At 36.2% G+C, this 15,880-nt stretch overlaps 1 protein-coding gene across 1 annotated transcript in view; it reads right to left on the bottom strand.

Moving 5' to 3' along the window:
* LOC135681648 (spectrin beta chain, non-erythrocytic 1-like) overlaps positions 1–12,990 on the bottom strand; it is a 48,406-nt gene extending 35,416 nt beyond the window's left edge. The window contains exons 1-6 of the mRNA XM_089111936.1: positions 12,828–12,990; positions 12,004–12,146; positions 3,719–3,870; positions 1,398–1,478; positions 943–1,035; positions 219–388 (exon numbers count right to left, since the gene is read on the bottom strand). Coding sequence (XP_088968062.1) covers positions 219–388; positions 943–1,035; positions 1,398–1,478; positions 3,719–3,870; positions 12,004–12,127 — 620 coding nt within the window. The 5' untranslated portion in view covers positions 12,128–12,146; positions 12,828–12,990. The remainder of the gene's footprint in view (positions 1–218; positions 389–942; positions 1,036–1,397; positions 1,479–3,718; positions 3,871–12,003; positions 12,147–12,827) is intronic.
* Positions 12,991–15,880: the final 2,890 nt, after the last annotated feature.

Raw genomic sequence — 15,880 nt, forward strand, 5'->3', positions numbered from 1 at the left:
AATCATATTACCCTTTTTCCTAATTCAAAAAAAGCTATTCTGTGTGTTTGTGTGCAAATCGTAACTGCATGCTACATGCTTAACGGAATTACTCTCTTTGACCGTTAATAGAAAATCGCTTTTTGAAATCATTGGTGAAAATACTTTGAGCCTTTGTATTCGAATGTCTTTAAACTGATATCTAAACTGTTGTTATAATTAGTGTTGCAATCGCTTACTTGTGTTTGTGAAGGAGAGCTGCGAATGCGAGACCGTCGCTCCAACTTTTTGAGAAGTTAGTGATGTGAACATTTTTGTAGCCAACGGTTTTGGATTGACACCACAACAACAGCGCTTCTTTGGCCGACTTTTTCTCTGATGTCTCAGTCTCGATCATGATGTCTTGAATCTGAATCACGATTAATTAAAATTTGACTGAATCGTAGGAATCCTTCGTTAGATTAGGAGTTTCAAGAACAAAGGTCCGTTAACAATACAAAAGCCAAATGTCTTCGTGTTGAGCCAATTAAATTGAAAATTATTAAAATTTAAACTCAAAGACAAAATGTACATAAAAAATAAATTGACAACAAATTGCGACTCGTTCAAATCATGTTTACTTTCAACTTAAGATCCAACTTAAGAATTAGGATGGTAATAGCTACATGTTGGTAATGGCTATACTTGAATATTTTCACAAAGATGTTCTACGCTATATTGTTTTCAATATTATATGCCATTATCTTACATCCTAGATCCGAAAATCCATACTGCCAATGCATCAATATACATTAGAAAAAGAAACAAATCTCGAGAAATGGTGCAAAACCGAAAGGGGGGGGGGTACAAAACCGAAAAATGAGGATATATTCTTTAAAATCACTGTAGGCCTATAAGTATAGTTGCAAACCATTTGAAAGAAGAACTTCTCTTGAGCACTTCAAAACTGGCCCAGTAAATTACCTGGAAGCGCAGAATGATGGTCCAGATGAGACCAAGCGTGATTTTCGGGTTGCCATCAACAATATCATGTGTTCCGATGTTCTCTAAATGAACCTATGATTTGAAAAAAAGAACTCAGCGAAATAAAAGCAACTTTCGAATGATATCAACAATTTGCTAAAGCTTCAAAGATGATTGTAGATAAATAACTTGCATTAGGACAACATGGTTTGGAAATTTCTACTCACCTTAGAACTTAGTACTGAAAATTGCTTAATGAAAAGCGGAAAGATTTTTGGAGTTTCGAAATGACAATGGAGGGTTTAGAAGATATTGGAGAAAGGTGGGAAGGGCTTTATCCTTTAATTTTTAGTTCGATAATTCCCAGAGTACGATATTATAAAGATAGAAATATGACTTTGTACAATACGATACATATATTGTACAATTATTCATTATATAAATATAATGCTTACTCTCTGACTTTTAAGAAATTTCAAAGCATGATTGCAGTTTTCCAAGAAATGAATCCTCATCCTGCCTCTGCTGGGTTTTGGCTACAAAACAAACAAAAAAGACATATAACTCAAGGGGTCTCAAAAAGGAGATAATAATCCAGTAGGGTTGTTCTATGAAAAACTAGCCACTGGGGATACTTTGAGGGGGGGGGCGAAAAACGTTCTCATTTAACAGTTATGGTATCAGAAGTATAACGAGCTCTTGCTTGCCAGAATAAAATGGGGCGATTGTTTGGTTTAGAGGCAACGAATGCAGTGACAATACTTACTGTTCGTTAGCAGTGAGTGTATTTTAAAGAAAAAGTGTTGGAAAGGATTTTCATGTCTTCGATAAGTGCCGGAAGCCCAAGGGAGGGGGATACTTATACAGTTTTAGGATAGGGGTGCTCAGGTTACTTTTTCGAGCCTAGAATTTAAGCATAAGTGATTTTTGGGCCTAGAGTTTGCGCAAAAATGAGTCTATCAATTGTACAACTACTTTCTTGGGTCCATCAAATTTTGAATAATTTTTTCAGGTCTTGAAAATCAGAAATTTAAAAAATAGAGAAAAAATGCAAACTCTTTTGTGCAGGGCGAGAAAAATTTATTTTTGGGGTCCATTTTTATGTTAGAAATTATTTTTTTAGGTTGATGATTTGTATCCCAGCCTGGGCAACCGTATCCTGAATATATAAAGGTCGGGCGAGAAGTGTTTAAAATATGAGGATGAATAAGAAATGATGTTTCAGGCTTCTGGTTGATGGACAGGCTTTTCATAAAGAGTTAGAAAAGAGAGGGGGTAATTGGAAACTATTAGACAGGGGTAACTATAGTAAAGGTTAACAGAGAAGGATTTGCATTCCCTACAGGAGGGCGTTAAGGGGTCTCAAAAGGGATAATGTAATAAACAGGGACGTGAGAATACAAAATCAGCTTCTCAGGTTATTCAAAAGCGCAAACCCATTCGTCTTTTGTTTCTGTTGATAAGTGGTGAGCGCGTAACAATTAAACCTCTGCATGGGCGGTGAGTAATATAAAAGGCTTTCAAATCAATAGAACAAAAACAAAGATATTTTTGATACAAGATAGTGTGGGATCTTAAAAACATTTTTGTGAACTAACCACGGCCAGCCATAACAACGCCCTTTATCATTTGGCACAGAAAGAGCGTAAATACCGTATCTTTAAGTGACTGCCTTTATTAACAAAATATTGAATTCATATTTGAAAATTCTGATGTCATTTTTGCCATAACTGCTTTGCTATTCGACATCTCTTGTCTGAAAATAAGCCTTATCTTTCCGAGTCACTGAGTCAGTTCTAAAGATGAGTCTAAAGATAAAACAACTATAAACAATTAACTAGCTCTTCTTTTCATTGGTGTTTAACTGATTTTCAGTAGAAAAAGGTTTTGTATTGGGCAACCAATTAGAGGATTGGCACCCCCTTCTCCCACGCTTACGAGGACCCTGTGAATTTTTACAACATTCACGAAAAAGTGTTAGGCCAAAGTTGACACAGTTGTGTACAAAACTATGTGACAAAAATAGTAACCTACAATATTAATATGACATGTGTTTGGTTATGACGCTAAAAGCTTTTTGACACTTTCAAAAAACAAACAAGTCCATTTCAAGTCAAATATGGGTTAATCAAATATCACTCATCTCGAATTCCTGAGCACAAGTTTTTTAAAGAATTCAAAGAAACATATAAACGGCTCCTATAGATCGTCTGTAAAAGGATAATGAGCAGTTGTTTCTAAAACGTATGAAATGTATTTTTATAAGAAACATAGCCTGGGATTAGTATATACTCAGTTTCTTAATTATTTTGCCAATTCTAGTACTTAAAGCATCTTAAATGTTTTTTAAATGCCAAATACCAGAGAGATACAATACACCGTAACGTAGCAAAGCATAAAATAGAGCAAATAATCAGTCGCAAAGATCTGTATTTTCTACTGGATTTTTGAGTAGTTTCTTAAGGTTGAGGGCTATCTATCTTTAATTAATTTCCATCTTAGAGCTTAGCTTGTTATAGACGCAGGGGCGGACACTTGGTCAAATATTGGGGGGGGGGGGGGCAAGCCTATTGTTTTAATAAGATGACGTCACATTTCCCATTGTTTTAGAACAAAAGACCATTGTTCTCTAAAGTATTGGGGGGGCGATCGCCCCCCTTGCCCCCTCAAGTGTCCGTCACTGTATAGACGGTTTCTTTGAGAAATATGAATGCAAAACCACAACTTTGGAAAGGGCTACACCAGCCGTGAAAAGAATTTTAACTGCTCTACTTACCAGCTTTTCTCCAGAGAGAATCTCCAGCAGCATGATCAGTTTTCGACCATCTTGCAAATCGTGATACAAGTCATTGACGTGAGTACTCAGTCTCTGTAAGTGTGAATTGACCCACTTTGTAAACGTCTTTTTCTGTACTGCTTCTCTTTCGTCTGTCGAAGAAAGGTAAATGCCGTTAAAAATTATGTGAAATCAATGACAGCATCTAGAAACTGTGTATAGATCATACAGAAAATGTAAAAGATAAAAGACTTACAAAATTTCAAAGATTGATTGGTTGATTGATTTTGAGTGATTAGTGATTGATTATAGAAAATATCTGTTAGACGTTTTAACAGCAGTAAATGCCACTAAGGAGGAGCATGTGCTTTTTGGGTCACTTGAGATGTCGTCCTAAGTTGCATTACGTTCCAGTCACATGGTGATCCATCCTCTGGAAAGTCAAGATTAAATCTCCAGCGTTGGGTCTTGGATTTTTATTTCCCACCCTGCTCCTCTTCCCTATTTCTTTCTTTCTTACATATTTTCCTAATTTTTCTTTTTCCCGCGGTCCTCTCCCCGTGGGATAGGTGCATTAGCCGGGAATATTTCCCCTGTTACAATCACCGCCCATAAAAGGTATAATTGTTCAGGCAGTTTAAGTGCTGATGCATTGTTCGCCCACAGCCTGATGTTGATCAATGTCCCTCCCTGGTGAAGTATTATTGACTAAATGATGAAAGCGATGCAGTGTTGATTAAGATGAACACGATCACGATTGATGTTGATGACTTGAAAGTGATGATGATGACAATAAGGTATGATTCACAGAATAGAGTGTATATGATCAATTCAATAACATTACTTACAAAATCAAAAATATTTCACAAAATATAATCTATGACTATTATCGAATCGCCTTCATCAGCTAACAACTATATATGGATTAAAATAAGTTTTCAGTTTTTTCCAAAATGGACCGATGTTTTTCTCAAAAAGTGAACTGTGCACATGTAAACAAAAGTCGTGTTATAACAGTATAACAGAAACTTGGGTCATGGTGTCGTATTTGAAGTGTGACCTAGAAATTTTGTGAATGGAACAGTAAATCTCAGCTACCACCAACAGTTAAATATTCTCATGTTTAAAGCCTTTTGTCAAAGAATTTCGGAAAAGTCTTAATGACAACATGTGAAATTCGCACATTGAAATCAGAGCAACGGTAAAAATACAAAAAAACCACACTGTCGCAAAAGTGTTGTTTGTCAAGGCTAAGGCCAGAGAGATTATGAACTTTGACCATTGTGGGAGCATAGCCCGTCTGAAACAAAGCCCCTGGGGCAAAATACATGGGAGTTTCTTGAAAATATGAGGAAAAAAGCCATCCATATCATTGAAATGTCGTCTCTTGGTCAATAACGGTCAGCCACATATATCTTTTGAAATCACGACCTTTAAATGTATTGTGAAATATAACTTCTTCTACAAAAAGTCCTGCCTCTAAAGGTTTTGCGGTGGTTTTATATTACGCCAGGTAATGTCAAGCTTCAAAGTCATATCACGGTTTGAATTTGAATCGAAAGGACAATTTCTCGACTTGGATCATATTTCTACCAATTTTGAAGAGAAGTCGCCATAGTTTAAATCAGACAAACATCAAGTATCTAGTGTAAATTTTGGCAATCATTTTATCCTAAGATACGCGGGCATTTCCTTAAAGGTAGCAAAATAAACAAGGCGGCAAAAATTTCAAGAGAATTCCTAACTGGGACCAATGTGGTATTGAGCACAATTCATATTAACAAAATTTGTAGCGGACAATAAATGTTTGGCTGGGCCTAAGGCCTAGAAATGCGGTGAGCGATATGAATCCAAGAGTTTACACGATAAATTCTGCCAGCACTTTATCCGCAAATTAGGCTTGACGGTGGAAAGAGATTAAAATAACTGACCACTTGTCAATGAGTATTCACAACTGATGCACGAAAAACACAAACTGAAGATTAAAAAAATGAAAATATTTCTTGATTGTCTGTCCACAACAAACTTTCTTTCAGGCCTAATTTTTGTGGGTTGGCAATGAAAGAACTGGTTTAGCTTAAAATCATCCTCGTTAAGGTGTCTTTGTCCTAAACACGATGAGCAAACAATAAATTGCGACGTTGCTGAGACCAGCCAGCGTGTGTTACTTGGACCATTCGTAGTTTGGCGGCTACGTCTATATCCAAGACCGAATTTCTCTGTTCTTTGCCCCTTTACCTTGTCCTAGCTTACCGGCTTACCCTTTACCTAGTTCAGAGATCGTCAACTGATCGCTTAATCATAATTGCAACAAAAAACCTTACGCCTTAGTTATGCTTGGAAGTTCTGATCGTCTAGGTGACCCGACGAGACTGGAAAACGGCTTAGGTAGCTCATCCGTAAGATGACTTGAAAATTGGTTTTACAAATGCCTTTCAGCCTACGTAAGATGGATATCGACTGTGACAAGCGATGATCAACACTAGGAGGGTGAGAGGGCAGCCCCCAAAATATCAGAAAGCTGATGTCTGTAAGAAGCAGAAAAGTGCAATAATTTAATGAAAATCCAACAATATAGCATAATTCAAAATAGTTGTCAACAGAGGACGTTTTCCAACATGATAAAGAGCATGTTTACAAAACCTAAAAAATGTGTCTGAGTGCTAGGTTGACAAAGTTATTTGTAGCTTCTTAATTATTGAAAGATAATGGCAATATCTAGTACCAGGCAAACAAAATACTGGATGTTATACTATCATCTGACTTGCACCCAAGAAAATTTACTAATACTTTAAATGAATGAGTATTACATTGAAACGAAAGACTTAGACATAGAGTGAGGCATGCCCAAAATGGTTTGGCATAAACTGAGTTCTCGAGATCGCTACTGCTTTGCTAATTAAGATCACGAAGATAGAACTGAAACCAGCTGTAAAACAAATTTTCAGCAGAAGAACTATAATTTCACCTGAAAACCTACTAAGAACTTAATAACAATAGATTTGCGTTCAGCCTACATAAAAGCCCCTCCGTTATTCATTGGGAAAAAACATTTAATCTAGACAATTCTCATAAATATTTTATCACAAGAATTGTGTTTAGGAAGTGCGTTTTCAAAAACAAAGAAGATCCATCTTTCGTCCAGCTAGGCATCCAAAAGTGCAGCAGATGGTGCAGGAATTCATGAATATTTGAATATTTTTAAAGCTTTTTTCAGCAGGTTTTGAAGCAACGTCGATGCCCACCTGCATCTCTGTGAATTAAGAATTATCTGCGCCGTGCTCAAAGAAAACAAGCTATCATCGCCTGTGAAATGATTTTGCTCATACCAGTTTCCTACAGAAAACAGTCCTACGACCAGTGGTATGGTAATGGGCTTTGTTTAAATCAGAAACACTGATAACGAAGTTAAAATCTTCCGCTGCCTCCGGGAAACACGTGACAGATTGGTTAATTTCTGGAAAAAGGTTTTAGTCAAAGCATAACGGTCAAAGCAATCCATAGCAAATATGCTCTCTATACATTTTTCTACAACTGTTACCATTCAGAATGGGCGTGAGGGATACAAAACGACTATGGGGGCCTAGTATGGATCTTTCCCGAACATTATTGCTTCATTGAGATGTGACTGCCTGCAGTATGATAGGCGATAAAATTATTGGTTGGGAGGGGGGGGGGCTGCAGCCCTCTCAACCTCCTGCAGCCCTCTCAGCCCCCTGCCTCCTACGCTTATTTTTTTCAGTGGCAAGTTCGAACTATGTGTAATCTGTTCTGTAACTCTGCTTCTAAGACAGAGCATTGTTAATTGTTGAAACAAAAGGGCGGTTGAAGCAGACCCTCTACCAGAGAAAATTAACTGCATACAACGTGCCTGCTTGGACGCCTGTTGTGGGTTGCACTCAAATTTACCCCAGTGTCCTAGCCCTATTTCCCACTTTCAAGATCCCTTCTATGAAATATAATTTGAGGATTTTATTCTGCATATTTTCTGGATATAAAAACCCTGAACTAAAAATATCGAGGACTTTGCATACCAGAACATCAGCTAAAATAGTGGTGAAAATGTGGTTACGACAAGGAATGCTAACGGGTTAGGACAAAGAATGCTAATGGTACAACGATCAACAGCCAAGTCAAGAGACAAGTAACACAGTAAGAAATAAGCAAGAATCAATTAACAGAAACATGTTTCTAGTCAGGCACTTGAAGATCTACTTGCTTGCATTCTAGAAACTTTTGGTGTGGTACAGCCCTTTCCTTGCTATATTAAAACCATCATTTTTCACAAAGCTGTATTGAATGTCTTTAAACAGTCAAACTTCAATGCCTTCTGGAGCATTAGTACACACAGTAGATTTTTCAGAACTGCTTAATGAAATACTTGTCTTCCCTTCGGAAAATACGACTTTGAGAATATCATTTATGACAAATTTAGTCACTATTTGCAATGCACAATTATTGCAAGTTTGCCTCCATCAGACATTGTGCTATGGTAGAGGGTACAGCATTTGTCAAAAGTGACTAATTGTTCAAAGGGAATAATAACTTTACTAAATGAAAGTTCAATGCTGCAGGACCTTTAAAGGTATCTTACAACTACACAGACTTATTAATGAGCTTCTCTTTGTCACTGTTCGATCTCTAACATAATTTTGTGAAACCTGGTCCACAGTTCAGCCCTATGGGTCCAGCAGTAAGGACAGATAAAATCTCAGGTCAAGGCATTGTAGAATGGCTAGATACTTTTATCTGAATGCACCATTTAGGCCCTGATCTTTATCTCTATTCTTCAGTGACTGTTTCTGAATCTAACAAGATATTATTTTTGGAAAGCATAGAACAAACAAGCATAGACTCTTTTAAGAACCTAGTCCCATGGCCATCGTTTTAAATCATCTGGCATTAACAAGAAAAACTTTTGTTGAGGGAGGGGAAAGGGCAGTGAACGTTTGAATGCTGATAACAAAAATAGGGTCACTGTTAAATACACTATGCTAAACAATGTTTATAAAAAAGCCCATCTGAATGTACATTAAGCAAAGCATTCCAAAAGCCATACAATATTTTAAATCACAATAAGTATGCAAACAGCAGTAATCTATGAACAAACAAGTTTTAGGAACAAGGGATGAGGAATGATAAGTCTGTCATGTCTGCACAGTAAATACCTCATTCATGTTTACAGTAAAAAGTCATGTTTACAAAGTAAAAGAAACAAGCCTTTGCTTTTTAAGGAAAGAGAACATTTCCATTTGATACTTTCAAAATAAGATATTGCTTTACTTTTTGCATGATTTTGTCTGCTTTTATCTGATAAACACAAATGAACTTGAACAGGATTTAGCATTTCACTAAACTTGTATTTAGAATTGTAGTCACTAGTAGTCAAATAAAGGAATATTGCAGACTTATAAGCAGCATGAAACATAGCAGCCTGACACATCTTTAATTCTTATTTTTTCAACTGTCATTCTACCAATACAGTACACAGCACTGTTCCAGGAGGCTTTTAGTCTGGCTAATCAAGAAAGGGAAGATACCTTTGAAAAGCAAATGTATGACTAACCAAGAAAAATCTGTACAGACAACCTCAAAAACACCACAATTATATGGTATATTCTGGAGAAAATCCCAAACCTCCATGTGATTTTAAGTGGGTACCACATGAATTAAGAGTGAGGCATTAGTGGTTTCCATGACCTCAGTTAGCACAATAGGTAAAGGTTTCAAAGGAAGTTAAGATTCTTTTAAATACCAATAAACAGGCTTTTCTGCTGTAGAAAGGTCAAATATTGAGTTAAATGTATAAATCATTTCAAAAGCAAAAGTGCTGAAACGGAAAATGTTGTATATTTTATTAATTCAACTTGCCATAGCAAAAGAGGAACTTTCCACTTCATAACCGATGAAAAAAGGGGTTAATTTTGATGGGAAACTGCTTATCATAGAATATATCAGCTATCTGAGATACAAAATTCTGCTAGAGGTAAAAAGTAAATCAATTGAGACTTGGTTTTTGTAAAAACAACTACTCCCCAAAACAGTATATGTATAATACATTTAAAACATTTGTCTCTTAAAATTCTTATTTTTATTTTTTTCAAAGCTTCAGAGAAAAAAATGATATGAATTGTTTGTAAGAATTACTTATCAACATAAAAGTGGCTAAATTTATGAAACCGGCTGCAGATTTCAGGAAAATTTTTATTCAAAAAGGAGATGTTTAATAGAGACTCAAATTATATAACTAAAAAACACTAATCAGAAAATTCAATAATGATAAATAATCCTTGATAAAATTGATTAATTACAAAATGGAAAAAGATGCACAAATGTTTGGATCTTAATCAAGAATACACTAATTTGTTTATAAAAAACAAAGGTTGATATTCAGTACTCCAGTTTCTTAATGTTCTGGAAATTTCAATACTCATTGTTTATTAAGAGTTTCTTAATTATGATGTCATGAATTTTATATTTGGGGTTCCTTATATTTGATTTTTCATGCTAGGAAGAAATTTTAGTTAATGGAAGGAACTATTACAGAAGATGTTTCTACTGTTATGAAATTATATAAATATATAGAAATAGATCCGACCTGGACTGGTGGTATATCCCAGTCCACTACGCGGAGATCTTAAAAATACTTATGCCACTGACTTGAAATTTAAACGAAGATGAGATGAAAATGTATGAACTCTAGCAAGTTGATTTATTTGGTTTTGTCATGTTCTGCAAGATGAATTATGCTACGGTATAATCCGGTTATCACATACTTTAAGGGACCAGCGTATTAAGTATGTTATATCCGAAGTATGTTGTAACGAGGGTAAGTAAAAGTTGACTAAAACCAAGCACACCTTTTGCTGGGACCAAGCACACCAGTATGTTATATCCAAAAGTATGTAATAACTGAGAACGTTATAACGGGATTCTACTGTATGTTATGAAATGTTTGTAACCTTTTTATCACATCAAGAGATTTGTTTATCTGTTCTGATGCTGTATTTAGATGTGGGAAGTATATTTTATCGCTTGTGTCTTAAGTTCTAAGCCAACAGGGTAATCATGTTCTTTGATTTTATAAATTTTTGTTGTTCTCAGTTTTATCATGATTTAATAGTTTCTTTTTGCTTCGAGTATTGAAGTTTCTTAACTTTTTCCGACTGTCCAGTACTTGTTTCTTATAGCCAGTTTCTTATAAAAAAGTGAGTGTACTACACTTTTGGAAATCGAAGGGCATTTCTACCTACAGAAAATGTTGTATTAGTTAGGTTTTTAAAATTTTATGCATTAGTATGGGAAGCAAGCTTTTCAGTTTTAGATGCTGTTATTATTTATCATTCAATTTTTTATATACAAGGTATTAAATAAAAAGATTAGCATACTTGTGTTTAGAATAAAATATTCCTAGGCTTTCTGAGGGCTTTTACAGCACCTGCTTCATGCCATAAACAGCAGGAGGTGATCAAAGAATCTCAAAGCAGGGATTAAAGCTCTGAACCATGATTTATGCACAGCTCAGAGTTAAGAGTTATATGGTCATGTTTTACTTCTGTATCCATCGATTGTAGTCCTCGTTACCGAATTCCAATCATTCTGTTTGTTTCCGTGACGACAATTAGCATTGGAGAAATATCTATTTGTATATTTGAGCATGACCAATTAACCATTACAATCAGCTCTATAATGACCTATTATCTGCTAAAAGTGCGAAAACTCACAGAAATTCATCCGATTAATTGTTGCATATGTTGTGGTTAGGGTGTGATATTATACCTTCTACGCAATTGAGTTGGCAAACTTAGGAATGGCCTCAAATTTCTCAATGTCAATATACAGTAAACGTTTTATTGTTAGCGAGTTGACAGTCTTCTCTCCCTTTTTGGAAGGGGATAACACAGTAAAAAGTGTTCAATGAAAACCACCGAATACATTAGATGTTTTTCCAAAGCAAAATAAATTAAAAACATCAGAATACATTCTCTTATAAACTGTTGAGTTCATTGAAAACCCTATTTATTGTGAGCATTGTAGGTTAAATGCAGAAAGGCGGGTCAGGATCACCTCAAGGATCAACTATCAAACGAGAAAAATCTCCGCCGAGAAACACGCCAGACAGTGTCTCCGAGAGACCACAGCGATAACTAAGAACCTTGCTCTTTCAAGAATTCCATATTTCTGATTACAAGCGATTTCTCCAAGTCCGCGAAGGCGCTGGGCGTTTCCATTTAAGAAAATCATGATATCAGTTGTTCTATGACAACATAAGGACGATAACATACCTTGAAGGACTTTGATTTTAGACTTCTCAAACAATCTTGCCGAAGACTGATTTGCATCCATCCACATATCATTTCCTCTGGGGTCAAACCCAGAGTTTCCAAGAAGAACTTCGCCCATTGACATTGTGATTTCGGATTTCGGTCTACGACGAGGCAGAAGGACCCAATTAATGACCGGTAGTGCACATGTTAATACGAGTAAAACAGTAGCTTGATCTTCAATTGAACACAATCTTAGCACGAACAGTTGACTGAGTTAATGACAAAGATGTATTTAGAATATTCTGAAAGGTCTGTTAACTAAGAACAAAGCTACTTTGGGGATTATTAAGTCATCGAACTGCAGGAGATCTACAGCAATCTTAAATTACAATGGACACTACAACCGGAACCACTATAATGAAATAGTTCTTAAGTTAATTTTAAAGGGAATTTAAATTAAAATGTGCGAAAACTTAAGGTCACATACATTAACTATGGCAGGTGAAACTTTAGGTACTTGTAAACAATTAAATGAATGCCCCTAAATGTGAATAAGAGTCTGTTTCATTTCTCTTTAAACCTGTTAAAATAAAAATCTTTCAGCGCGCATAGCGTTAAACTTAACTGGTCAGTCAAATATGATGGCACGCATAAATAAATATGTAAAAACGAATTTACCGTACAGAATAATCACTTGTCAAGAACCATAGTAACCACGAGGTACGTGAGAACTATGACATATTAAAAGTAGGCAGGCGGAATGAGAGTGTAAGCATGGAAGGCTATCGTCACAAAAGGAATTTGCGTGATGATGATAACAAAATACAGACATCTCAACTTACCCAATATCTTCGAAGAAAAAACCTTTGATTTTAACAATATTTCTATGCCAATAGCATATTATATTCCACTTTTATTAACAAATCCCTGTCACTTTGCGTCATAACATGGACATGCCCTGTCCTCTTGAAAGAACGCGCCCGTCAGGTATAATTTTCAAAACATTGTGAAGCATTGCATCTTGGGAAGGCTTTGTATGACCAAGCCCCCACTGATTTTCTGGTACCGATAATTACACGAAAATATATGAAGAAAATGTCAAAAGAAATGGACATTTTAAAGCAAATTCGCCTTCTTGATATCTAAGAATATCTAAATTTCAAGCACGCAGTAGAAAAACACTATATAGAACCTGCTGAATTGAGAAATCCAAATAGTTTAGAAAACCAGCCAGAAAGCAAACAAAGTCTTCACTCCTTTTTTACCTGTCAATTCTCATTTAAAAGATAGTGTTATAAGAAAAGACTGCTGCTAAAAAATATATTTCTTATATGGTGTATTTTGCTTTAATTTGCTATAAAAAATCATGCATCGGAAAGGACGTTTGCTAGTTTTCAATTTCAGTACCGTCGGAACGAAATTCATATTGGGGAGGGGGGGGAGGGTGCTGCCCATTGTTTTCTTTTTCATTCATTACACTGTTATAAAGAAAACATACTGTAGTTTGACAATTATTTGGGGGCTCCAGCCCCCCTAACCCCCCCCCCAGGTTCCGACAGGCCTGAATTTAGATGTTGGAAGCAAACAGGGGCTCTTTCTAGAAACTTGTTTGTGCCAGCACTTCTCCCAAGTCCCATCACCAGCAATAATTTCCATACAAAACTTCCTGATAGTCTAGACAAAGAGTTCAATGCTCTGTAAATGAAAACGAGCTCTCTTTTCTTCACTTAATCTTTTCCACAACAAAGATAAGATATTAAGACTTAAAACAACAAGCAACGGAGAGGGCAAATCTTCTACAAAAAAGATCCTGTTTGCACAAGAGACAAAAGTCATGCAGTTATTTAACTGCAATATTTTCACAAAAAAGTCCATTTTACTAAAGATGAGTATAGAAAAGTTTTATCTCTTGCGTTTTCTTGGTTGTACTCTAGTGTCTTTAATGGAAGGGGGTGTTTATTCCGGGCAATTTTTAATAGAAGGGGGTGCTAATAAAGGGGGTGTTCATGTCGGCCAGTTTTCAATAGAAAGGGGTTGCTAATAGAAGGGGGTGTTCAGGTTGGCCAATTTTCAATAAAATGTCAGCAAATTTCAATGACAAAGGGTAGCTAATAGAAGAAGTGGATGTTGGTAAATCTTTTAATTAAAATGCAATGGAATTAGTAGGATGGTGACACTGGTTATATGACAATGGATAGATGGTTAGAGATTAAGATAGACATAACAAGGGGAATTATGACAATTGAAAAATAACTACATAACATAACAAGGGGAATTATTGACAAGTGAAAATTGCGTGTTCTGGTCATGACAGATTTGTAAAATTTAATAAAAGGAAGGTGCTAATAAGCGAAGGGAGGAGGACTAATTCTTTTCAAATTAATACACGGGGGGCGTCTATTAAAGACACTAAGTATTGTGAAACCAGTCGAGGAGGCCAGTGATGTGTTACGGAGGTGAGCTAGCCCGGATAGTCGGTGTCTCAGTTAAATTTGCCAAGATCTCACCTGATGAGAAAGGAAGCTTCGATATCGGCAGACTCGCCTGGTCAAGTGGGGGTATTTTCACGTAAATATGATAACTGATCTCGGGGGTAACTTCAATAGGCAGAGGACGGAAGTGTGCCATTTTGAAATATGAAAACATACCCAAAAATCTTTCAATTTTCCAAATACACTACCCAACAATTTAGATAAAAAATGAAATGCATGTTCTGAAATTTAATTCAAATTTTCAAACATCCAACAACTCATTCGAGTAAATGAAATCATGTTACCTTTCTTATCAAAATGATACACCAAAATATAAGCTCATGAAAAAAATCAAACCCCAAAATTTATGACAATGTTTGATTTTACAAAAAACGATACCCCAAAATTTATTTTCATCTTGAAAAAAAATGCCCTGAAAAATGACACACAAAAAGAATGCTTCATAGAGCCCAAACCAATGACGGCGAGGGTAATGGGCGTAGCCAGGGAGACCACACCCCTTCAGTGGCGGCTCCAGCCTGGGATAAGTGGGGGGGGGGCAAAAGGTGTGTCAGGGACCACGCTCATTTGGACCACGCCTTTTTCCCCTGTTTGAAACTTTTTCTTCGGGAGGAAACACCTGTTGTCTTCCAAAAAAGGTCATTCTTTGCTATTGTTTGCAGAACCCCAGAGAGGGAGGTGTAGAGGATCAACAGCCCCCGTTGATTTTGATAGGAGGGGCAAGGGGGTAAAAATGCCCTTTTCATGAATATGCTCTTGAAATTGGCCTTTTGTAAGCAAATTGGCTGCAGCGCTTAATTCACGAGGAAATTTCTTAAAACTCCTCAAGACACCTGGAGAAGATCGAAAGAAATTTTGCAAATGCCCCTTTTACTTCAATTGACCCTTTACTCAAGCCTACTCCCATGCCCCTTGGTCGTTCTGGCGTCCCTGATTGTTTGATTATTACTAATTGTCCAATACATTTCAATTTTCAGTTTCTCGTTGTCCTTCGTCATCAACAAATAAGATATTCAGCTCATTTTCATTTTCTTCTTTTTCTCCCTCTACATTCAAGAAATTTGAGTTGACATCCTTGCCTACTTATCAGTTCCATTTATTGGGCTGACATCAAAATATTCGATTTTTGTAACTTTTATGATTTGTCCCCAAATAATTCTATGTTATGTTGACCATAATAAAACTCACATGGCCCTCTTTTCAAATATGGGTAATAATCCATTATCCAAGTCATTGGATATGGGAGATGAGCATCTGTCAGGATTCAGCCCAAATTCTAAATTTTGTAAAGAAGGATGGAACCCAATTAGAAAATGCAGTGCTGGTGTTCTATGTTGACCTAGAGATTTTTTCTTTCCACCAAAAGTTTTCAAGCTCTCACCGAAATTTAGATATAAATATGT

The sequence above is a fragment of the Rhopilema esculentum genome, chromosome 12 (assembly GCF_057945365.1).
Source record: "Rhopilema esculentum isolate cy_ngs chromosome 12, ASM5794536v1, whole genome shotgun sequence".
In the NCBI taxonomy this organism is placed as follows: domain Eukaryota; kingdom Metazoa; phylum Cnidaria; class Scyphozoa; order Rhizostomeae; family Rhizostomatidae; genus Rhopilema; species Rhopilema esculentum.